At 48.8% G+C, this 24924-nt stretch overlaps 1 protein-coding gene and 1 long non-coding RNA gene across 3 annotated transcripts; both read right to left on the bottom strand.

Moving 5' to 3' along the window:
* Positions 1–6: 6 nt before the first annotated feature.
* On the bottom strand, positions 7–6837 carry LOC308476287. The gene is made up of 3 exons (XR_013985830.1): positions 5230–6837; positions 4824–4958; positions 7–250 (listed from the first exon to the last, which is right to left on the bottom strand). It is a non-coding gene; the product is annotated as an uncharacterized lncRNA (long non-coding RNA).
* Positions 6838–8223: 1386 nt separating this feature from the next.
* CORO1B (coronin 1B) lies at positions 8224–21887 on the bottom strand. Of its 2 annotated transcripts, none has more exons than XM_081003487.1 (11): positions 21645–21887; positions 19015–19217; positions 17216–17338; positions 16396–16525; positions 16060–16241; positions 13324–13443; positions 12790–12894; positions 11817–11962; positions 11632–11689; positions 10357–10638; positions 8224–9113 (listed from the first exon to the last, which is right to left on the bottom strand). In XM_081003487.1, exons 2-11 carry the CDS (start codon positions 19213–19215, stop codon positions 8985–8987), a joined length of 1476 nt encoding a protein of 491 aa, XP_080859613.1. In that variant the 5' UTR covers positions 19216–19217; positions 21645–21887; the 3' UTR covers positions 8224–8984. The 2 variants fall into 2 exon arrangements, with proteins under 2 accessions (XP_080859613.1, XP_080859614.1); XM_081003488.1 differs by lacking the exon at positions 21645–21887 and adding an exon at positions 21353–21513.
* Between the last annotated feature and the right edge of the window lie 3037 nt (positions 21888–24924).

Here is a 24924-nt window from a genome sequence, read left to right on the forward strand (position 1 = left end):
CCCTTGCCATCGGAGCACCAGACCCCCTCAGCAGGCGCCGGGGGTGGTACCTTCCTCCTGAATTGCGGCTCAGCCGACGCCACGCCAGGAACAGCAAGAGGAGCAGCAGCAGCAGCAGGCAGACCAGGAAACTCACGACGGTGTCATCGCTGCTCTTGCCGCGGCCGCCCCCTCCCTCTGGAGCTGCTCCCATGGCTTTCCCTGGAAACAGCAGGAGCAGGGCAGAGAGCGCGTGGACGAACTGGGGTCTCTACAGAGAAAAAGGAGGCAGGATGAGTCCCTGCCCCAGCAATTTTAATATGACAAGGAGTCTTGAATGTTGGCCTGCTGTCTGCAGCTGTGGCGCTGCTCCCTGGGCTGTGTGGATCATGGAATCGTGCCCTGAAAACTCCCACTTGCACAGTGTTAATTGGACTCTGATGTAGATGTTAAGGAGGGATCATGGTGAAAAGAGCAGGGCACTGCCATTGCTCGGAAGCTGTCTTAGTTTTTAAAATGTTCACCAGCAACTGCCTGCATATATATATTTTTAACCTACATGCTGCAGCTAGGAGGGCTTGCAATTAAAGAAGACAAAAAAATGAGTTCCTGGCCTTGTGTGATGTTTGGGGATTTTATTGGATGCTGCAGTAGATCTGCTCATGGGGGGGCTTTGCATCATCGGTGGCAACTCGCAGACCACTGGACATTTGCTGAAGTGCTATAATGTAAGAGGAGCAAGAGTGTGTGTGATTGTTTCCTAGTACAAGCTCCATTGATACAGTCATAAAGACATATCCAGGTGGCGGAGGAGAAACTACAGCCAATAAGAGTTTTATAGCGAGTTGACTATAAATTATGCAGGCTTAAGAAAATGTGCATGCATATATATTTTTCTTGCATATTCCCCTGCTTTTTTTACGTAATTTATTTTGCTATGTTAGGGAGAGACAAGGAGCTATGTAGAGTCTTTGGAAGTCATCTTCAGTGACTACTGTGGTTTTGGAAATTCAGCAAGAATTTCTCATACTTATGATTGTGAAGATATGATAAAGCATGTACTTTTAAATATAAAAGTTGTGATTCTTTAGAAAGCTGAATTCTGTATACAAAGTCACCCTCAATTTAACCTCAACCTTTGCTTCAGAAGGCAGAACCTCTGTTTGGTGCTTTGGCCATTGGCAATTACTGTACTGTCTGCCCCAAATGACCTGAGGCTCAGTATGTCAGGTGAAGGAAAAAGATATATTTTCGCTAAGCCAGCATATGAAGGTAGACAGTGCCAATTATCAAGCTTTGTAGTTACCAAGAAAGAGCTGGTCCATTTAACTTGGGAAACATGGTGTTTCCGCCCGGGAACGAACCGGGGACCTTTCGCATGTGAGGGGTCCATTTAACTTGGGCAGGTCTTGCTTCAGCTAATTTTATAGGGTGTGTTTGTCAAATGGTGAATGTCCTATTAGGCGTATGGAAGGAAGCGGGCTGTAGAAGCAGACTGCAGGGAGTTTTGGCTAACAGTTTGGTTTAATTGGCTGCTGCATAGCCACACCTCTGTCTTACACTGGCGCTAATGGAATACAGGCTGGGCAACAAGTCTGTTCCTTTCTTTTTCCTCCGTGTCACTGAAGCAAGGCCACTGAATATAATTCAGCAATGGAGGAAAAGGCTGGTGCCATCAAGGAAAGGGTAATCTGGGAGAATATTAGGACTGAACATGCAGGGAAAGGGAAGTTCCAAATCAATCTTGGGAGACAGCCTGCATAACTAAGCCTTAACTAACCTACACCTTGGATATTTGTGGTCTTCTGTGACCTGAAAGTAGTGAAGTAGTGTTAGGCAGAGAAAGCAGCAGCAAAGGAATCTAATGTTGAGGCAATGGGACAGGATAAGTCCCTGGCAGCACAGGAACAGCAAAGTCTTTTCCCACGTTCCACGATACTAATCAGCAAGGTATCTTTACAGGACTTCCAGTCTACTAACAGGATTTTTTTTGGGTTAGGGGGTGGTGGAGTAGAATAAAGTTAGGCTAGGAGACAAGACTTTGATAGAGCAGGTTTCCTACATTTTGAGGCTATTTTCTGAGGGTGCTGGATCTGTTTTCTGATCCGCTAAGTTCACATCTATACCAAAGCCAATGGTTGCCAGCCCTTTCAATAGGCACATTTGGAATCTGGAGTGAGTGTCACAAAATGGCTGCCACATCTAAAAAATGCAGGCCCATAAAATGGTGCAGGCACCCCCCTCCTCAGTCAACGGGGGGGGGGGGGGAGCACAAATACCAGTCGCAGGGAAGCCCTTTGCAGAAGAAAGAGTGCATGTCTAGTCCTATCCTCCAATGAAATGGTATGTTTAAGGATGTATGCTAAGTGAAGGAGAGTCTGAGCCAATACACACCGGAAGTGCAAATGTTAGGGTGTTTTTTTTAGGGGGGTATTTCTAGAGACCTTTTGTGGGCATGTGCACTAGTGAAACCTTGGGGTTGTATTCAAAGTTGTGCCAAAGAGATCTATCCCATCAGCACAAGGATTTATCATGTGACACAGCATTGTCCCACTCCTCTCTCTGTGCCCCGCATAAATCTAATGTATTTAGTTCAATACCACCTCATTTGCTGTGTGCCTTGCAGCCTTGGTACTCTCACTTCTAAGAACTTGTCCTCTGCATGTTTAGAAGAGAGCAGCCATCTGGCGCCATCAAGTCCCACAAGCAGCACAACGTGAACATTAGCAAATGGCTGCAGCAGCAGCTTTCTTTGAAAGGTTGCAGGCCTTTGCAACCGGTTGCTTGCTCCTTTACGCAGAGAAAGTAACTGTAAGAGCAAGAGCATCGAAAGGCCTGTGAGGGAGAAAAGAGGCCACGGGATGGACGTTGCCACTAGGGTAGCCCCTGCAGCAAATTATCATCAGCTTCCATTTTAGTTTGGGGATCAGGAGGGAGTGGCCCTCCAGGATTCCAACTCCCATCAGCCCTAGGCAGCATAGCCAAAGGGCAGGAATCATGAGAGTCCAATGATAGCTGGAGAATCCCATCCCTGAGCTACACTAAATGGAAGCCGAATTCTACTCCACCCACCCTCCAAGCAAGATACCGTGTCAGAAGGCCATTTGCATATGTATTACAGGTGGACCGTGAGGTTAGCCTTTATCACACTTTTAGCATTTTGAAGAAGTATCAGCTTTGTTAAGACATCAATGCTGATGCTTCTTCAAAATGCTAAAACAGTTACTGAGTGCTATTAGGAGACCACAGTTCTCTGTGAATCTGTACATCGGTCTCCTTCCTTGAAACAACTGGAACAGCAGCCAATGGGCCTACGCTACAGTATTTCTGAAGAATGTAGCAAGACACAAAGCACGGATGGGGAACTTGTGGCTCTCCTGCAGGGGGTAGACCACAGCTGACATGGGGCCATAGGTCAGTGGCAGAGCAAGTATCTGCTTTGCATACTGCAGGTTCCAGGTTCAAGTTCTAGAATCTCTAGGGCTGGGAGAAATCCCTGCATGAGATCCTCAGGGGCTGCTGCCAGTCAGTGTAGACCAGGGCTTCCCAAACTGGGGTCTCCAGCTGTTTTTGGACTACAGTTCCCACCATCCATGACTACTGGTCCTGCTAGCTAGGGATGATGGGAGTTGTAGTCCAAAAACAGCTGGAGATCCAAGTTTGGGAAACCCTGGTGTAGACAGTACTGAACTAGATGGACCAATGGCCTGACTCAGTATAAGGCAGCTTCCTATGTTTCTATAGTCCCTGACCATTAGCCATGCTGGCTGAGGCTCATGGGAGTTGGAGTTCAATAATATCTGGTGAGCAACAGATTTCCTATCACTGCTATCTACTGCAGCAGAAAAGCCCTTTGCTCCATCCCATATTAAAGGAAGCAGCTTTACCAACAAAGGATTGAAGGCGGCAAAAAGCCCAGTTTTCAACTACTCGCAAAGGCCATTAAAGAGGCCAGCATCAGAGCATAGCTTAACCTTGGCGTTCTCTAGCCCAAAAGCAGAAATGTCATCTGGTGGAACAGAAGAACTTTAAGAGGTAAGGCAGAACATCAAAGGAAACAGAAGTGTCCGAGAAGCCAACGTGCCAGAGTAGTGCGCCTTATCAAACTGCCCTGTGGAATAAGGAGGGAACACAAAACAAAGGACTATAAGCAATGAAAGAAAAGCCATTCCAGTGCCGCAGGTCCTGGGCTTTCATCACAGCAAAAGGGAAACCGACGCCATTGATACCTTTTAAGAACTTTTGCTGCTTCCAAGTGGTCTCACAGGCAGGGAGGAAGAGAATGCGGCACCACAAGGCATCTCTTGAATTATTTTACAATTTTCTGTGCAGCCTTTTCACTTAAGAAAATGCCCAAGGGAGTACCTTCTCCTCCACTGTAGCAAAACAAATTATAGAGCAGCAGCAGAATGGCCGCTGCATTCCCACCCCCCTGCCAGTGGCAGGAGAGAGAGGACAAAGTGGAGTCCCTCTGGTCAACCAGGGATGGCCACCACCTTATGAGCAGCATTTAACCAGCCTGTGCCAACAGCCCCTCTCTTATTCTTCCTTATCTGCCTTGGTAGCCCTGCCTGCTTAACTTCTCCTGGAGAAAAGAGAGCCTGGCACCTCCTTGCAGAAGCCAAAGAACAGCAAATGGAAAGAGCCCAGTGAGAGGCTCCAAGCCTAACCAGCTATTCGCGATAAGGAAACATTCTGGTTTCTAAAAGTCTTGGCCACTACTGTCTCAAGTCCAGTAGGGTTGTGCAACTTTGCCTCTTCTCGCTCTCACACTCTCTCTCACACACATGCCACCCTTCCAAATCCATCTTCTCCAGCCCCGTTGGGTCTACCCTCTTTCTTACCATCGTCAGGAGTGGAGTGCTCTTTGCTCTGCTGCACTGCATGTAGCCTGGAGGAAAATGAAACTTTGCAAGCAGTGGCCCTGTGTGTGCACTTTGGGGGTGGCGGAGAGATGTTTCCTGCCTCTGCTCTTCACCCTGCACAGAGAAAACACTACAAAGCTATACTTAGCACCTGATGCAAAGAATCAACTATTTACCTCTTTTGGGTACTTCCAACCATTATCAGGCTTAAGCAGAACTTCCCCATTGCACTGATAAGCATCTCTCATTGGGAAGAAAGCCAGAATTATTAACCAAATTTGTTTCTCATGCCAGTGTCTGTTCTGCTTAAATTTGGGGTGGGGAAGAGGGAGATATAAAATGTACCAAATCAAGTACTTTGGACAGCTATCAATGGTTGTCCCACCTTATTCACAAGGCTTTCAGGGCCTATGCTATGTACTGTAGCAGATTCCTGTGTTTGTTTGCTCCTCATCTGGGCTTGTACAACTGGATTAAGGACTCCTGATTGTAAAGGATAGTCCACTGCAGCTGATAGAGGAGTTTAAAAAAAGGTAAAGCACACTTCCACACCACCTACATCCCGGGAGGACGACGGCGGGGTGGGGTGGGTTATATAGAAGATGTACAGAGGGTGCTCAAGAAACTTTGCAGCTGTTTCCTTGCCCAGGAAAAGTAGAGCCAGGATGTGCTCTCTTCATTTCCACCACTTCATAGCCCTTGCAGTCGTATGGGAAAAGAGAGCGACCACTTTTCTACCCCATCAGCAGCTTTTGTCTATGCAGAGAGCACAGATCACAAATTGGTACCGCAGTGTGGAGGCTTTGCATGCATGGTTTGCATGCACCTTACAACAACACTATTTCCTGCAGGCTCAGGCAGCAGAGGCGCCTTAATTCAACAGTGCCAACCACAAGTTTCCTGTCACCCCCACCCCCCAGAACAGCTTCTGCTGCTTGGTCTAGGACAGGAAGAGCAGCACACCTGCCACCCGCCACCTACACTCTTCCGGAGAACCTTAATGCGCAGCGGGTACCTACAGCATGCATGCACTTTGGTAGAAATCATATTGGCTTCTCCAGCAGCCACAAAAGACGTTGCTAGGAGCTAGATGCCCCACAAGCCCAGGAGATATTCTCTCTCTGCACATTCAGTGTTTACTGCGGTGGGAGATTGAATGTTTCAGAATTACTTTGCTTTGAAAAAACCTTAAAACTGCTTTTCAGAAAAAGCTCCTAAGGGAGCATTCAATTCATTGTGGTATTTTTAAATAGTGGAAACAAACAATAGATTGTGTGTGCACATACACACACAGAGTAATGAATATAGCAATTGATAGGACTGCATAAAAGGCAATTCGACAGGAGCTAATTCAAACCAAAGGCCTGCCTGAACAATGTGGTCTTCAGCAGCTTGCAAAATGTCAAAGGGAGGAAGCTAGAGATGTATCTCTCACCCTTCTGAACTATGCTTCAGTAGAGGAGGGAGGTGGAACAGAAACACACACACCCTCCAGCAGATCTCCCAGGGCAAGCAGAATCAGCTATTTCTTTAAATTCCCTGAACTGGGCTTGGTTGGAAATACACCAGGAACGACTGCAGATTAAACAAAGGAGCCCCATGCCTCATGTCACAAGCTCCTGGCGTCAGCATCCTGCATTAGCTGCAGATTCCAAATGATCCAATGCAGCCCCACAACGTTGCAGCAGTCCAAGCAGGATGTGACCCAGGCATGACTCTTGCAACAGTGGTGCAAGAGTGTTTTACATGTATGATGTGGCTGTGACCTTGCATGCCTTGATGGGAGAACAGAGAAGAGATGTAGGAGGGAATTGTTTTTGCTCCTGGCCCTGCCCACCAGCAACTTATGGCCCTTGGAAGTTTGTCTAGAAGAGAATGTGGCCCTCAGGCTTAAGAAGGTTCTCTGCCCCAGCCTAGCCCCAGTTCTGTCAAGATTTGCCATAAGTCATCAGCTCCACTGTCTCATTGCTCCCAGTTCCTTATCAAACCAAAGACAACAAGTGGGCTGCACTCAAAAAGGCATGTACCACTTTATGCACATTAGGCAAGTGCCTGTGCACACACAGCTGCAGAACACATTCCTCTTGCACATGTCCAAGGCTGGCTGTTCCAAGCTCAAAGGAGGGATGCCCCACTGGAACTGAAGGAAGCAAAGTTCTTTCATTGCCAAGGAGTTTCTTGCAACAAATACAAGCACTGAGCAAAAGCTCAGGCAGATGCCAGATCAAAAAGGAAGGGGAGGGAAGACGCAGTGGGAGTTGCAGGAGAAAACAACATGAAGCTTCTTACAGTCCAAGCACTGTAAGCCAACTGAATATGAAAAGCCCCCTGGTGGAGAGTGCCAGAAAACCTTTCCTTTAGCGACCTATCCTTTTAAGGATATCAAGAGAGAGATTGCCAAACTAAAACCCAGATTAAACTTGGCTCAGCAACTAAGATAGTGGGAAGTAGCAGAAACAAGAGGGCGCCTGACCTGCTCAAGTCAAAATGCAACCACGAAAGCAAGCCTGTTTCCCATACAATTACCTATCCCTCCTTGAGCAGGCATCTCACCAGGTAAATATCTAGGCTGGCATGTAGTAATTTGCTCTGTTTATGTGTGAGGGATAGCTCTACCTACATTCCTCTTTCTTCCAGAAGAGGGAGGCCTCATTTAACCTCCTGCCTCTATAGTGCATATTTCTCCAACCTTGTTCCTCTTTTAAAAAAATGCAAGCTCCTGCGCTACACATACACACAAGGATTGTTCCAATTACATTCAAAAGTAGCAGCAAGCATGCATTTTACCTTGCTTAAAAATCCAGATTGTAAGTAACAGGAAATAAGCTTTGTTAGAATTCAAAACAAAAGTGGAGCAGCCAACAGGAAAAGGCCTGAATATTCACACATGTTCAGGGCATGCAAGACACTCTGAAACCCAGTATAAACACAGAACAAGTGAAGCAATCTTCCCATTAAAAAAAAGTGAACATTAAAAGTTCAGGTTGGAAAGCCATTGCTTACTCACACAGACAGCCCTACCTTTCCATGTAAAGTTTGGCTCCTATACCCCTGAAAGCTATATGGCACATGCAGACACCAGTCATTTCCTAACACTGATTTAGAAAGGCTGAAGTTTAAGTGAAGTGTTCTTGTTTTTCCTGCAAGCATCCAACATGACTTGTGTCCTCCTTGGTTTCTTTGGGCAGCTCTAGGTGAGAAGAAATGCCAGGGCTGTTGCCTGTTCCACTGTGTTTTTCCACCACACGCTGAAAGTGAACCCACATAAAATGGTGGGAAGAAACCAAATGCTCCAGGGAAAGGCTGCGCTTACCCTGAACTCCTCTGAATTCATCTGTGGAAAGAAGGGAGGCGGCAGCAACAGACTTGTGCACAGAGCTGTGGCTTTATAAAGACTTTTATTTGGAATGAAAATATAGATTATTGAACCTGAACAGTTTCTTTCCGCCTCCAAGCCCCTCGTGTGTTTCGTCAGAACCTGCTTGGCTGGAGGGAGGGAGGGAGGAGTGGTCCCAGAGACAAGAAACTTAAGGACTGTGACTAGATGGCAGATTTACTTCATAGTCAAGCCTCAATGATCCCATCCATGGTCTCTTTGAAGTAAAATAAAATTCAGGCAAGGAAGCAGAAGAATCCTCAACAGGATTCTCAGTGGTCCTAGCAGGGAAAAAGGGGAGAAGAGGCCTGGCCCATAGGAAGCACTGGCTTCCAATAAACCGCAAAATCCACCCGCCATGAGAGATTGGGAAGGGGAATCCCAGCCTTCTCGCCAGTGGAAACCGTGGGCATGTCAGACTGTGCAGTTAGCTAGTCCTGATCCCCACAGGGGGACATACAAGCCAACCCCAGCCATGGGAAGGGGACAGGGCCAGAGGGACTCTGGCCAGAATAAGGCAAAGGGACAGATGTGGGGAGACCAGCACATCGCCCCTCGGGTAAAACAGGGTGCGGGAGAAGGAGGAGATTTGGTCCGAGACAAAACCCAAGAAACATTCCCAGTAGCAGCAAGAGAGGGCAAGTCCCTGTCTCACACCACAGGGCAGGATGAGGCAGTGTATAAAGGGATTACTGGCAGCTCAAAAAAAGGTGAAGCGTTTAAGAAGATCCATGCTGGTGAGGTCTCCTCCGTGGGGACCCCTCCTAGACATCGCCGTTCTCAATGCGGCTCAGCTGCTCCTCTAGCCGCCCAATGCGCTCGCCTTGCGCAGCCACAAGCATCCGCAGTGACGCCACTTCACGCAGCACTTCTTCAATGACCTGCCCGCCGTCCTGCAAGGAAGAAGAAAGCAGTGTCATGCTGCTCTTTTCAACAGGATCCCAGCTGCTCAGCTCATAACCACCCCATGACCTGTACTCCTGGGATCAGCGGGACTTGCGCCTCCTCCCCCAGTGCATGTATGAGAGGGAGTGCACCATGTATGTGTGTGCGCACATATGTGTGCATGTGTGTGTGTGTGTGTGTGTGTGTGTGTGTGTGTGTACACCCACACACATGTTGGGGGGAAGGAAGAAAGCAACACTGGCAAATGCTTGGTCAACACATGCACACAGCAGGCTATTAGACATCCAAAGAAAGAAATCTTCAGCAGACTGACTGACTTCATAGGATCTGTTCAACTAGGAACAGCCTGGCATTCAGGTTAAAAATGCCCTAAAGCATCCTTTGTCCTTGACAAATTGCCTAGTAGCCGCAGATTGCCAGGAATTCCACACAGATGCCTGAGTGGGCTAGCGAAGAGCAGAGCATGGATCATCCTGTTCCTCCTCTGCCAGTCTGCTTAGAAGAAGGCATTTTCTTCTTCTTTTTTCTATCTGCCTCTGTTTCCAGGCTGGCTATGGAGGAGGGGGCATCCTTTCCCCTGCAGATAGGATGGAAATGCAGATTGCTAGCTGATTAGCAGCCTAGTTGAATGTAAGGAAAGTTCTGCTGGATCTGGCCAAAGGGTCCATGAAGCACAGCATCCTGTGGCCAGCCAGAAGAACAGGTGAAGCCTGAACACAAGAGTCCTCTCCCCTCTCTTGCAACTGGTATTCAGAGGCATCCTGTGCCTGAAGGTAGAATATTGCCTTACCCTCAACAAATTTGCCTATAGCCTCTCACACTGGTAACCTTTGTAGGCTTATTTGCTCTCTGTGGCAAGGGTACTTTGCAGGGTATGGGAAGCCCACTTTCTAACCACAGCCTCTAGTCAAGCCCTACTGGCTCTTCTCCAATAACTGAAATAGGATGACTGCTCCAAAACTACAAAGGATTTGCTTTATTATTGGAGAGAATGCTGGAGAGTCCCAGGACACACTGAATATTGGACATGCAGACCTTCTCCTCCGTTCTCCCTCCCCAAGGCACATCAGAATCCTGTTCTGCTCCTTGCATCTGGCTCTAACCCACATCCACCCACCCCCAGCTCAACCACTCTGCAACCCTGCGAGGGACGAGAGAGAAGTGCCAATCAAACAACCCACCCACCCACAGAATCCCCTGTTCCGGCACAGGCGCCAGCCCTGCACATACCCCACTGGCAGCGCTGATGCTAATGGCAGGCGTGGCAGCAGACTGAGACATGGCACTGGGGTGTGTGGCACTCAGCCCGGCGCTGGGGGCAGCAGCGGGGCGGCTATCTTGCAGCAAGCTCCTCCGGCTGACTTTGAGGTCACGCTGCTTGGTGGGCACGTAGGCTTCGCGCAGCGAGATCAGGATCGGCCCCGCCGTCTTTCCTGCCACCCATTCCTCGGCTTCCATGGTGGCTTCTGGCCCAGCTGTGTCTGGGTACAAATCATCTTGGAACAAATCTGACTGCAGAGAGAGAGAGAGAAGACAGTGTTAAGACTGGGTTGATGTGGAACAGTGCTGCTCCCTTCTCCCATGGGATGTACAAGGTAAAACACCCAACAAATTTGCTGTGTTTCAAAATTTCCAATTCTCAGTCTCCACTTTATATTGGCCTGTCTTACAGAGCAGTTTTAAAAGACGAAACAGATAGCGTGCTTTGACTAACAGGCTATTTAACTGTCAAGCAGTAGCATTATTATTAAATCCACATAGTTTCAAAGCTAGACGGGCACAGATCCAATTTCTATGCAACGACAACAGGCATATGTATAAAGCTTGAGACCTGAACACTGGAGGGGAGGGAGGGATTTGCTTAATAAATAATAATAATAATAGTTGCCTCAGCCACTCTGGGCGGCTTCCAACACATATAAAAACATAATAAAACATCAAACATTAAAAACTTCCCAATACAGGCCTGCCTTCAAATGTCTGCTAAAAGTTGTATAGATATTTAATGCTTATGTAATGCTCAGCTTGGTTTAAAGGCAAGTAAAGCACACACAACCGTCATATGGGAAAAAATAAATGTTTCTGATCAGAGAAGGAACAGGGTTGAAATGGCAATGGTTTCAGCTTATGACTTTAGAAGATCCTTCTGGACAGCTGGAAACCGGAGGGGAGAAAAGCGCTGGATGGAAATACCAAGCTACAAAGGGACACAACCACCTGTCCCAATGGACAGAACTGAAATACTCACAACCTTCCAGGGTATATGAGGTTATGTGTGAATCTCCTGTCAATTTGCTGGCTGAACACAGCAGTGGCAACAGCCCCACGGATTAATGTTTCAAGATTCTAATGCAGAACCATCAAGCCATCCACAGACAGGTCATGGCTCCATCTGCAGTTGCTTGGTCCCGAAACAGCAGCAAGGGAAGGCCCACCCCCCATCCCTTGTAGCTTAAGCAGCAGTTTCTTGAAAAAGTAGGCTAGCCCCCACTATCAAACACTCACCTTCCTTGGCACAGTCATGATAATGGGCTCACACTTGCGTTCGTGGAGTTTGTAAAACCTGCAGAAACACAGCAAGAGAGAAAGATTGATGCACAAGCAGCCAGTCAAGACTACCAGTTCTTTCGCTGCTGTCACACACACACACACACACACACACACGCCCACCCCAGCATTATTCAGAATACCTGGCAATCTCACACTTGTTGACATCCAGCCCCCGCTTGGGCATCCATCCCATGCCACGCTGGGGTTCTTTGCTAGTGAATGTGTTCAGGAAGTGGATGTAGGGTGCTTCTGCTGTGATCTCGAAGTACCGGATGCTGGAGTCGCCCTGGAAGAGGGAGAGGGCAAAAAGGATGCACACAATGTTACTAAGCCTATAGAAGACATTGTGATGCTTGGCATCCCCGGGCGGGCCACTTCCCCCCTGAGCACCTCACTTTCAGTGTTACAGACTGGTTGAGGAAGAGGGCCAAGGGAATGCCCACCTTGCATGGTATTAACTCCCACTTCAGAGAGAGGGTACAAACCCAGAGTTCTGGAACCCCAAGAAGAAGCCAGCGTTGCCCTTTAACCATCTTATACAGAGGTCAGACCCTGGAGGCCACTTAGTTCAGTATTCTCTACAGCAGCTTTCCCCCGACCTGACGTCCTCCAGACATTGGTAAGACTCCAACTACCATCAGCCCCAGCCAGCATGGGCTATGGTTAGGGATGATGGGAATCGTAGTCCAAAGCATCTGGAAAACACCAGGTCGGGGGCATCTGGCCTGCAGGGCCTGGCTGCAGGTGTCTTCTTTTGCCCTATTTGCAGATGCCAGGGACTGAAACTGGAACCTTTTCCTTGTTTATTTTACTTTCTTTATTGGATTTATATATTATATAATATACCCGAAGGTATATTAAACTGCGCGGGTGGTGCTGTGGGTAAAACCTCAGTGCCGGTTCGCCAGAGCAGCTTCGTCACGCTGGCCACGTGACCCGGAAGTGTCTGCGGACAGCGCTGGCTCCCGGAGATGAGCGCACAACCCTAGAGTCTGTCAAGACTGGCCCGTACGGGCAGGGGTACCTTTACCTTTATATTAAACTGCAAGCTGTCAAATGCAGACTCTGTTTTTAACGTAATTTCACTAATTTCTGTTTAGTACGAAAGCATACCTTGCCACAGACATACACAACATTGGTGTCCGGGTCATAGAAGGGAAGAAGGGCCCCATTGCTTGAGTCCAGCTCTTGCAATGCCATGGGCTCCTCCAGATTCTCCTGCAAAAACAGAAAGGCACAGGTTACAGACCTCCTTGTTCAAATGCTATCCTTCACACCATCACAATCTTGATGTGATGATTCACCTACCATCCATCCTGACACCATTCACTTGAGAGCAAGAGGGGAGCATGCTCCATATGCCCATGAACCCACCGAGATTGAAAACCCTGTGTGGTTAAGACCCTAATTGAGGGGTGGGGACAAGTCTATGTGCACAAAGCAGTCTCTCTTCAGTTGTTGCCTCTCACCTCTCAAACACATGGAGTTCAACAGGAGTTGAACTCAGGACAAGAGACCCCGAACACACAGAGAGAGCTTACACACACACACACACACACACACACACACACACACCACCACCACCACCACCACCACATCCCAGCAGTATAACACACACCTAGCTCCCAGATCCACCTTCCCACTCACCGGGTCCCAGAGTGCCAGCTGCCGTTCACTCATACGGCTGAAACCAGTCGTGAAGATCTTCCCATCTGCTAAGAAAATGGCCCGCATAGGGCGTGCTCCCTCATGGGCTTTCTCCTTCTCCTGTGAAGCAAAAAAAAAAAAAAAGGGTAAGATGTGGGGAATTCAAGAGGTGAAGCAGCAGGCAGGCTCCACTATACTGTAGCACAAATGCGGGTTTTGCTCCAGTATCTGCTATGCTGGATCCCAACTAAAACAGGAGAATCACTCATCTGAGTTTACATTCCCCCTAAAACCATGAGCGCCTTTCCCCAGGGTCAGACTGTGTCTGGCCCTCAGCAGCTCATTCCACCCCACTCCAGAGGAAGATACGTGGAGGTGTCTTGTATGCAGAAGGGTCTGAGACTCAAATCTAGGCATCTCCACTTAAGAGGGCCTCTCACCGCAGGGCTGAGAGACTCGTTTTGAGAGCCACTGCTGTAGTCAGCGCAGGCAACATGGGGCTGTGCAGACAAAGGGTATGATCTGGAGTCTAAAAAGACACGGTGTTCAGATAGCAAAGGCATTTGATGCGTCTGTGTGTTCCTTTAACAACAGCAGAATTTAAAAGCCGGGCAACCTCTCTCAACATAGTGCTGCAATGAATGGAAGAACTACATCTGTTAAAACCACTTACTGCCATGTTACTACTGACAAAAGGAACCCACTCCAAAAACATCGTGAGTTAGAAAGTCAAAACTTGTCTATCAACCCGGATAACTTCCCAATATCATCTCCTCCACCCCCCCCCCAAACCACCACTCAGAATCAATCCACTCTTAGTGCATTGTTATATACGGCTATACTGTGTAGATGTGTTTATGCTGCGCTTGGGGCTGCTGCCTCAGCTCACTTTGCCCCCAAACCCCACCTTCCCATCATCCCATTGCCAACTCCCTTCCTTTACACCTCACCCCAACCCACCTATCCCCACATTCCCTTTACCACAGCCACCACTGGCAGTGGGGAGGGAATGAAGGGGAGAAGGTTTTTCTCCTCTTCTGTTTCCCCCACAGTCTCAACCAGGACAAAGGAGCCTTCATTTTAAAATACAGGTTTCCTTCTCTCAGCAGCAACAGGTAGATGAAGAGGAGAAGGACTTTCCCCACCTTCAGTTCCTTCCACCTGGCAAGTGGCTGTGGCGAAGGCAGAGGGAGGGAGGGTGTGCCTGGGCCACCTGCCCACTCTTTGTGCCAGCCTGCCCACTCAGGGCTTCTTGGGCTTCCTTCGCCCTGTTTTAACTTGAGTATTCATGTGCCCTCGTTCACCAGCATGACGACAGATGAATGCAAATACAGCATAGAGATACGTTATTTTGAAATATTACTTCCTTCTTAAAATAAGCTTTTTATATTAAAAAAAGTTAACCCATTTTCATCCCTTCTTCAGATTCCAGATCAACCTATGTAGGAGAGGGGAAAGGAAGGAAGAGGTTGGTCCTCAGAGGTCACAACACATTAAATTTTATACAGGCCTGAGTCTCAAGCAAGGAAGAGAATGGAGATCTGGGGAAGCAATCTCACAGATAACACCAATTTAATCATTTCCCAATCCTATACAGTGCTGCCAATTTATATATAGTCACATACCAAAACTGGGGCTTAGCTGGAAACACCTGTGAATTGATTTCTCAATAATATTACAGAAACACACCTGGGAAATGCTTATGCATTATCATTGACAGCATGATCAGATTCCTGAGACGCCTGATGAGAAGCCCTTATTAATTCTCATAAAAGGCTTGGGAGGGAGAGGGAAGAGAGGAAGAGATGGCTGAAGCCTTGGAGGGATCTGATGAGGATTCCAGAACAGGGGTGGGGGACCAGTGGTTCTCCAGATGTTTCTGGATTACACCATCCCCGACTATCAGACGAGCTCTCGGGGGCTGAAGGGAGTTCACCCTTGTTTCACAGCTTCTCTCTGCATAGATCTCCTGCTTCTGCTCCCCTATTTAGCATCATCTTATCAACCTCATGCCTCCTTCCCTCCTGTATATTTTGCCATTAGCACAGTGTCCCCTGCGTAGCAAAGATGACACCACCTTGAACTCTTGCTGATATGTGCACACACACATGTAAATTCATTTACTTCATCTGAAAATGTGCATAACTTGCTCTACCGAAAATGAAAGTGCAAATTCTGGTTTTTGCCGATTGTGAAATTTAGATTCATCATAAGCCAGCACCTCTGCCTAGAGCACATTCCATATGCAGTCTTCATCTTCAATTAAAATTAGGCTTCTCCAAGCACTATCCAATAAGCAATATAAACAATGCCACGCATCAGAGCCTGTCTTATAGATAGCCCACTAACATGTCAACTACATAAAGATCAGCACTGCTGAGAGCTAATTAACCCAGGAGGCAAAGCGTGAGCTTCCCATCACCAAATTACTGCACAGTCAAAGCAGCGCAGGTCACATCTCAAGTGTGAGCCTTGCAACCAAGCTAGAAAAGGGGACTAGGGAGGCACAAACTACAGAGAGATACCACTGCTCAGATAACAGGACAGGGAGGACCGACTGTGGCCCAAACACATCCCACTGCAACATTCCCAAAACACAAAGGAGAGTCCCTTTGACTGGCAGAATGGCCAGGAAGTAATAGATTGCCAAAGAGAGGGAACACTCATGTAAACAGGTCGAGAATGGCAAGATAGACAGACCAGAACCAAAAAGCTTCAAAGGAGGGAGAAACATACCGCAACAACCTGCCCACGGCGGGGGTCAATGATGCGCACACTTTTATCCTTGCAGGCCGAGCAGAAGAGGCTGCCGTCACGGTTCCAGCTGACATTATAAATGAGGTCAGGATGCAGATCTTCCAGGCGGTAAAGCTCCTCAGTTGTGCCCACATTCCACACGATCACCACGTTGTCACAGCCTGGGGGAAAACGGTGCTCATTGGAAGAGGTTTGCCACAGAGTTCTGTGTTAGGCTGCCCTTAACTTTGGGTCTCAACCGCCCCAGCATGTAAGCTTGCAGCCGGATGTTCTCCACTTTTATTCTGCCACTTACTCCACCACCACAGATGGTACCTGCACTGAGGAGGACGTTGCGGGCAGCTGGATGCCAAGTGATGATGCCCACACGCTTAGAGTGCCCTTCTAGAACAACCACTGGCTCCGTCAGAGGCAGTGTCAATCCATTCTCGGGGATCTGCCATACCTGGAGAGAAAGACGGGAGTGAAATGGCTCAGCCGGCAAAGCACTTTCGTCTGCTCCGGTCCTGTCGCCAGTGGCACAGCCTCCCACAAACCTCGCTCTCCCATCATCCTGACCCAAACACCAAACAACATCCAGCCACCCGTGGGGGGGGGTACACTCTGGCTTTAGCTTGCTCCACACCAAAGGGTCATTCTCCTGATCCCATCATCCCACATTCTGTGGATAGCATCTTGCTTCCCATGTCTACAGCCCAGCTAACAGCTCCTCCGTCTGAATTCTCTGCCCTGTGCATTGTATTGTAACAAAACACATTTGCATATGCAAACTTAATTTGCCTAATATAGTCCGCCTCTGCTAAATAATCATGATAAGAGACCAAGCAGTATCTGGGGCAGTCAACAGGCCTCCCCACCCTGCTGCTGAAAACCTTGCTCAGCTATCCTGCCTGTACACGCATACCAAACTTCAGAGAGTCTGTGCTTTCAAGCCTCCACAATCTGAAGGACTAGAAACTTGCTTTAAAAATAGAATTTTCAAATGCACAGCATGCTCAATTTGCCACTCAATAGTGACTGCTTGATTCATTAATATGTACAGCCCCAACCTTCTGTATATATTTAGCCAAGAGCATGGCTACAGGTGAGCCCCCCCCCTCACACACACAGAGTCCTTTTACCAGCTGCCCCTCACCATAACAGTGCAATCCTCAGAGCCACTAGCGATGACGTTATCATTGTGCGGGCACCAGTCAATGTCCAAAACAGGTCCTGTGTGCCCACACACCGTAGGGTAAGACTTATCAATGCGTCCGGTCTGGGAAAAAACAACCAAAGGGGACAAGAGTCATCAGGCAGTTCCTTCCAGGCTCCTCAAAGCCACTATCCTGTTTCCTGTTCCAGCTTTCCCCATTTGCCCCACAAGACTATCAGCAGTCCCAGTACAACCCCTCTGTTCCATCCCTCAGTACCCATAAAATATTATGTGCTCGAAGACACAAAACGCAAGATAGGAGAAGAAGCAGGAGGAGGAATGATATATTGAGACCCAAGTTAGAATACTGCAAGATTCAGGACAAGATAAAGTACCGTATTTTTCGCCCCATAGGACACACCAGCCCATAGGACGCACCTAGTTTTTTGGGGGGGGGAAATAAAGAAAAAAAAATTATTTCCCCTCCAGGCACGGGGCTGGGGCAGGGGAAGCCCGAGCTTCCCCCGACCCCAGCCCCCAGAACAGGCAGCTCTCCGCAAGCCTTGGGAGACCGGCGCGACTTCCCGCCGGGCTCCCACGGCTTGCGGATATCTGCCTGAAGCCCAAACCAGGTTGGGGAACAGCGGGATGGCGGCGCTCCGCCTCCCCGCTGTCCCCCGAGCTTGTGGGGCTGGTGGCAGGGAGAAGCGCGCTTCTCCCCACCGCCTGCCTCCAAACCAGGTCAGGGAACTGAAGCCCGGGGCGTGCTGTGCAGCATGCCCCAGGCTTCGAGATGCAGGCTGCTATCCACAAGCCTAGGGAGCCCGACGGGAACTCCCGGGGGCTCCCAAGTCTTGAGGATAGCTTCCTGAAGCCTGGAGAGCGAGAGGGGTCGGTGCGCACTGACCCCTCTCGCTCTCCAGGCTTCAGCGAAAGCCTGCATTCGCCCCATAGGACGCACACACATTTCCCCTTCATTTTTGGAGGGGGAAAAGTGCTTCCTATAGGGCGAAAAATACGGTACTTCTTCATGCAGTGCAGAATTAAACTATGGAACTCTCTCCCACATGAGGCAATGGTGGCCACCAACCTGGATGACTTTAAGAAAGGATTACACTAATTCAAGGAGGACAAAGCTAACAATGGCTACTAGCAGTGATGGCTATGCTCTGCCTCCATAACCGGAGGCCACATGGAAGCCGCAGGAGGGGAAGAGTGCTCTTGTGCCTGGGTCCTGCTTGCAGGTTTCCCACAAGGCATCTGGTTGACCACTGTGAGAACAGGATGCTGGACTAGATGAGTCCCTGGCCTGATCCAGGAAACCGCCTCTTCTTATGAGCTGAGAAATTCTTGGGGCCAGTCAACCTTGGGCACCTCTTCCCTATTCCTACTCCCATCCAGTGACATCCCCAGTACAGTGGTACCTCTAGTTACGAACTTAATTCATTCCGGAGGTCCGTTCTTAACCTGAAGCTGTTCTTAATCTGAAAGTGTGCTTTCGCTAATGGGGCCTCTTGCTGCCGCTGGCACACGACTTCCGTTCTCATCCTGAGGCAAAGTTCTCACCTCGAGGTAACTCTTCCAGGTTAGAAGAGTTTGTAACCTGAAGAATTTGTAACCTCAGGCGTTTGTAACTCGAGGTACCACTGTACTTAAGAGTGTTAGGGATGGGAGGGACTTCAAAGTGTCATCTAGTCTAACCTTCTGCTGACGTACAGCCCCCAATGGTCACTGGCTTCTGCTTAAGAACCTCTAATGAAAGCGAGCCCAGTGTTTCCCAAGTCAGACTGTTCCCTCACCTTCTGTAGCGGGAGCACCATGAAGGCCCCTCCTCCACTGGCCTCTATAATCACAGCCACAAACTTGGGGTTGACAGCGCAGAAAGTGCTGTCCCAAGTGACTCGTGACACCCGGATGTCATCGTAGCACTGGTCATTCTTGACGGGCTGCCCAAAGACGTGGCGGAATTTGCTCTGGCGCACAACCTTTCGGAAGGACATGGCTGCAGAGGCGGAAGAGAAGAAAAGCGACACACCTTTATAATCTCGCAGGCTGGCTCATGCACAACGCTCCCCAAGGGCGATGCTGCAATATGATTTCTAATAGGATTGTAATAAGGTTGTTCAGAAATGTGGAGCAGGAATCAAAGGAATTCGGCAGAGCTGCCGCACAGATTGCAATCACTTCACTTGCTGAAGATGTTGCAAGTCCGACCTCTTTCGACAATGAGCAGGAAGCCTCGGGTGCTCTTGATCAAACTTGGACCCCCCCCCCCAACATTCATATTTCGCCCTATATACATAAATACCTCTGTGCACTCAGGCTCTCGGCAGCTCTACATTTTTGGCCTCCATACAAATTTTTGCACTCCAGCTCATTTTATAATTGACAACTCGCATTTTCTCTGTGCTTTGCTTCTGTGTATAGGCAATAGTCACGTGCAGAGGCTCACTGATGACTAGCCTCTGGCTGGATTATTTGCCACTTGTTGTCCTGTTTCTGTTTCAATCGCTGCCAGTCTATCGTCTAATATCCAACCTCCTTTATTATGGGAGGGTGGGTTTCTACCTCGATTCGGCTCTATGTGGGTGGGAGGGAAACACAGCGGAAGAGGGAATTAGCAGCTTTCTCCTTTATGAATCCTGCAGTAGAATCCCAGCTTCATTCCAAACACTTGCCCTTTCAATAGATGCGTGCACACCGTAAATCAAAAGATACAGTGCTCTACACAATCTGGTACATAGGCTCTGCTATCCCATTTCTTTGGTTTACATGTGAAATGCCAGAAATGAAAATACACTTACAAGACCAGAGTACATACCCACCCCAATGCCACCCCAGAAAAGTGGCAGGCCAAAATCACTGAAGTTAAAACCCCTTAGTGTAATTAATCAAAAGGCCCCATCAAGGCCTATCTATGGATGACTGACAGCGGACCTTCAGCCGTCAGTCGCAAGAGAAGGAAAACGCACTGAACTTCCTGTAGCCTTATATAGACGTGTTTTTCATGGAAGCAGTGCCCACCAAAAGCAAAATTCAGCCTGCTGCTTCAACACCTGATCAGAGTGAGACCAAACAAAAACCTTTAAGGCTAGAAGCAAGCATTTAAAAGCTCTGCAACCACAGCATACAACCCTTACAGTAAAGGGAATCAATCCATTTAAGCACAAGTTCTGTTTCAAGCACACAGTCGTAAGACTTTTGGGGAGATGGGGTAGGAACTTCCGTCTTCAGGTTTCAGCGGCAGCCCCACCCACTACTCCAAACTTTAACCAGGTGTGACTCAAAGCCACAGGAGAAAGATCCCTTTGGGTGGTTCCTGTGAGAATGGCCGATGACAGAGAAGGACTCAAGAATGGGCAAGCCTTGTTTATTCTTCTGTGCAGCCAGGAAAACTTTGGAGGAAGACAGGAAGGTGCAGAAGAATTGGCCAGATGCTACCTAACACCAGCGAACCAGAACTTCGAACCCAGTAGTCTTCCTGTATTGGCGTTTGGGGACCAAAAGGAGGCGGAGGGAGAAAACAACATAAAGCAAGAACTTGAGAAAAGTAACGGGTTCAGGGTTGTTGTATACACACACACACACACACACACACACACACACTCACACTCCTTTCCTCGGGAAAGGAAGTGTTTCCCGAAAACTCCTTTCCTGCAAGAAACAACCCCACAGGGAAATGGTTAAATCACAGCACAGTTGGTCCACTGAAGCCGCAGCCGGATGTGCAGCCGAACATTTTGCAACCAAAGCGCAGCTGTTACTATCGGACGAAAAGGGACCAGAAGAATCTGGCGCAAGGAAGGTGTGGCCCCACCAGCGCTTACCTGGCACATACCCTACCTTCCTCCAAACTACAACATACCCTTTTAAGGGGCCAAGGCATTATACAAGCCTTGCCGGGGCGAGGGGAGTGACCTGACCGGGTACTTTTTCAATAGGGAAGAGCAACTATGCTGGGGTTTAGCCCCAGAAACTATTGAATGCTAGCGGTCGAGCCCGATGACACAGACACAGCCAAAGGGAGCCTCTGAGCACCTACAGAGTGCTTTCCCTCCCCCTGGCACCGAGGAACCGCTCCCTTATACATGCATTTTGGTTTGCATACAAGCAGCAAGCTCTCGATCTAGAAAGTACCGAAAGGGAAGCTGGGGAGGCGAGGTGGGGAAATTGCCGCTCCCTTCCCGTTCCCGGCACCGGAGAGGCAAAGGCACAGCAGCAGGGCGGGACTCTGGGGAGGCGGGGGCGCAGAGGAACAGCGACCGAGCTGGGTCTGGCGAAACCGACGCCTCCGCCTCTTCCTCCCCTCTTGAGCCTGCCTGATTCCCCGCTCTTCCCGCCCGGGAAGCGCCTCCGGGCCCGGCTCTCTCCGCCTCCCCTCTCCCCACCCGCAATCCCCGCCGAGCTTCACCCGCCCACCGCCACTCACCGGCTGGGGAGGACGGGGGCGACCGCAGCAGCCTCTCCCTTGCGCGCTGCCCAGGGCGGTGCAGGCGGCTGCGGGGAGGGAGGGAGGGAGCAGCAGAAGCAGGAGGAGGAGGAGGACCCCGGTTGGGCTGGGCTCTCGGCGGCTACAGGAAGTGACAGCAGCAGCGGCGAGGGCAGGCCGAGGAAGCTTCCTTCCCCGCGCCCAGTTCACCTGCCTTCGGGGCTGGGAGAGGCGAGGCGAGGGGAAGGGCTGCCTCTGGGGTCAGCGGCCGGCCACGCACCCCGGCGCGCGCCAAGGGCTGCCTGCCCGGGCAACACCCGCCGCGACGGGACGGGGGAGATGGGCCGGGCCGGGCCCAGGAACTGCCGTCTCCGCCGCTTGTCTTGGCGCGCAATTTCCAGGCTGCGAGGGTGGCGCAAGAGACTGTGCGCAGAACTCCGCCAGCCTGGAGAAAGTCGAGGAGAAAGTGCCTCTGAGCATGCGCCGAGTGCATTCCTGCTTTCCCTGCTGGGAACTAATGAGAGTAACCAAACTGTGAAGGGAAGGCGGGGATTTTTCAGGAGGTCTCCTTTGGCAGAATTGTGGGCGTCGGAACCGCTGTTCTTGATGAGAAACTTGCTCCTAGTGATGTGAAAGTTACCTTAGGGTGGTGGGAGGCTATAAAGCTTCTCAGGGCAGGGACGGAGCCACCCTCTCATTCTGCGCATAATATAATATAAGTGATTCTGAGATCGCATGCACACAATTTCCTTTGACTCGCAGGGCGCAGACTTTTAAGCCTGCCAGTTCCGTGTCGGCCGGTGCGTGGAAGGTGCCTGAGCCCGCTGGTGTGGACTGTCCTGAACTATACTTGGAAAGAGACGCGCAACTGCTTCAAGGCAGGATGGGCTTGTTCAGAATTTATTGCAGTTCTTAACCCCTTCAGTGTACATTAGGCATTAAGAAAGAAATCAGCAGAAAAAGTTCCCTGCCCCAAAGAGCTTACATTAGAATTTGAATGTGAAGCCAGTGGTTGTGGGCTTGGGAATAAGTTTCATTGAACTCAGTCGGGCTTGCTTCTGAGTAGACACATAGGATTGCCCTGACAAATGAAATGGGTCAACTAGGGAGCAAATGGGAAGAAGGGATGGATTTTGGACCCCATCCCAGTAGAGGCTGGCCATTAGGTAAGAGGGGCGTGGCTCCACCAACCTCAGACTGCTCTTAGCCAGCTCCCACCTGTCTGTCTGTCTCATCCTGCTTACAACCTTTCAGGGAGTGGCACAGCCTATCAACCTCCTCCTCTTCCTCCTCCTCCTCTTTGGTCTCTGTGCTGCCTTTTGTAGAACTCAGCAGGATGGGGACAAAGCTGGAATTAGTTGACTCAGCTTGTCCTTGACCCTGGCTTCCAGCCTTCTGCCCCATCAGTCCCAATAGGCACCAGGTCTTTGCAAATAATTCTGACCTTTGCAGGAACGGAAGACATTGATTGGGATTCAACTAAGTTTTGCTCAGGGTAGATGCATTGGAATTAATGTTCAACGGGTCTAATTTGCATAAAAAAGTTAGTTGACTACCACTCTTGATCTCCCCGGGGCTCGGGATGTATGCTTAGGAAACTTCTTCCTCTGTGAATCTGTATGTTATCAGAGGTGGGTCAATTGTAAATACCACAAAACAATTTTAAGTTTATGACTGGGATCTCTGTTGCATGAATTAGAGCACATATTAAGCTTATGTAGTGATATGACAATCTGCATTATCTGTATTATTTCCAAAAGACTTCCAAAAATGTCTGCAACTGGATGCTCCGGTTTGAAGCTCAAATGCATGAAAAACTGTTGCAAAAAAAGAACTAAACCAATTGAGGAAGCTTATATGGCTGATAAGGACTTTGCTAAATCCTCTATATTTTTGTTACATTCAACTTATTAAAGTAACACATGCAAGAGAGATGCATTGCAAACATCTCAGAAGTAAGCCCCCCTGTGTTCAATTGGACTTACTCCATATTTAGTTATTTAATCAAACATTTCACTTTTTTACATAAGGCCTTCCCAGAAACAGGAAGCTTCCCCATTATCGCTAGGGCTATTACCATAAAATTGCAGTAGATTAGCTAATGTGTATTTGTGGAGCTCAGTTAACCATATGTTGCCATATTTTATACCATGTTCTGCCTAAAAGGAAATTTGATGAGAAAATGATGCAAAACAGGAATGGCCTATTTAAAAGAATCCGTCACCTATCTGACAAGGAGGGAAAAGGTTACACTGAAAGTTGCAAATTTTTCGACGGCTCAGAAATGTAGGAGATTTGCTTTGTTGAAAGGCATTTGTATTTACTATCTTTCATTATCTTCCCTCTGCTGAAAGTGGTTTCACTTCTTTTGATTTTACCTTTTTTATCTTCTGTTGTTTATGATCTTTGAAATGACCTTGTTCATTTAACAATAAAGCAATAAACATAATTGAGATCGATTTGTGTGTAAATTGAAAGCTGGCGTGTTGTTACACCACACATATAATGTAATCCAACTACATAGAACGTATTCCCTGCTTTGTTTTCATATACCCTGAGCCACCTGTTAAATCCAGTTTGTTCTAAAGCAGGCACATCCAACTTCCAAGAGACTGCAATCTACTCCCACTATAAAAAAAGCTGACAATGATCTACCCATTGGATTAACTAGAGTTGTTGAGCTTTGGGGGGGGGGGGTCAGGGCCCTGCGATCAACCATGATCGACCAGGGACACGCCCTGGTAGATCGCGATCGACCTGTTGGGCACCCCTGTTCTAAAGGGTGTGTGCTGCCTCCTCAATGACCAAGAGTTGTCAGTAATTTCAGTTCAGTGCTGGGAGGCATCACCTTTTGCATATATTATATTCTTCTTTTCCTGAGGCTAATGAGACTATCCTGGCTTCCATCCCCCCAAAGTGAGTGTTGTTTCCAGGAAGAACCTGGCTGCATTTCTGCAGACTAGGGCGTGAGTTATACTGACTTGTGAATAATCATGCATAACATCCTATGGTGTGGTGTCTTGTGTCCAGAGTTGGAAAATCAGCCACTATGTGGAGCTAAAGTACAGAAAAGTAGGGTAGGACTGCAAGTGCTATGGGCGTGATGAGCAGGTACATTACAACCACTGTCTCGTGGTGATTTTATACCACTGTTGCAACCCTGGAAAGGCAGCACCTCTGGGACCTAATTCCTTGTCTCCTTTTGGCCACTGATGTCCTCATTTCAGCTGCTTGGGAGAGCTTAACTGGAGACGGCTAGCTCATGCTCAAGGCAATGTGC

The sequence above is a fragment of the Podarcis pityusensis genome (genome assembly GCF_964106645.2).
Source record: "Podarcis pityusensis genome assembly, chromosome: 1".
NCBI classification, from domain to species: Eukaryota; Metazoa; Chordata; class Lepidosauria; order Squamata; family Lacertidae; genus Podarcis; species Podarcis pityusensis.

Excerpts from the sequence above, each read along its gene's own strand:
- CORO1B (XM_081003487.1), bottom strand. The coding sequence starts at position 19,215 with ATGTCCTTCCGAAAGGTTGTGCGCCAGAGCAAATTCCGCCACGTCTTT. Across the intron at positions 11,963-12,789 it reads TTGTGTATGTCTGTGGCAAG|GGCGACTCCAGCATCCGGTA; the intron begins GTATGCTTTCGT and ends TCCCTCTTCCAG. Across the intron at positions 11,690-11,816 it reads AACAAGTGTGAGATTGCCAG|GTTTTACAAACTCCACGAAC; the intron begins GTATTCTGAATA and ends GTGTTTCTGCAG.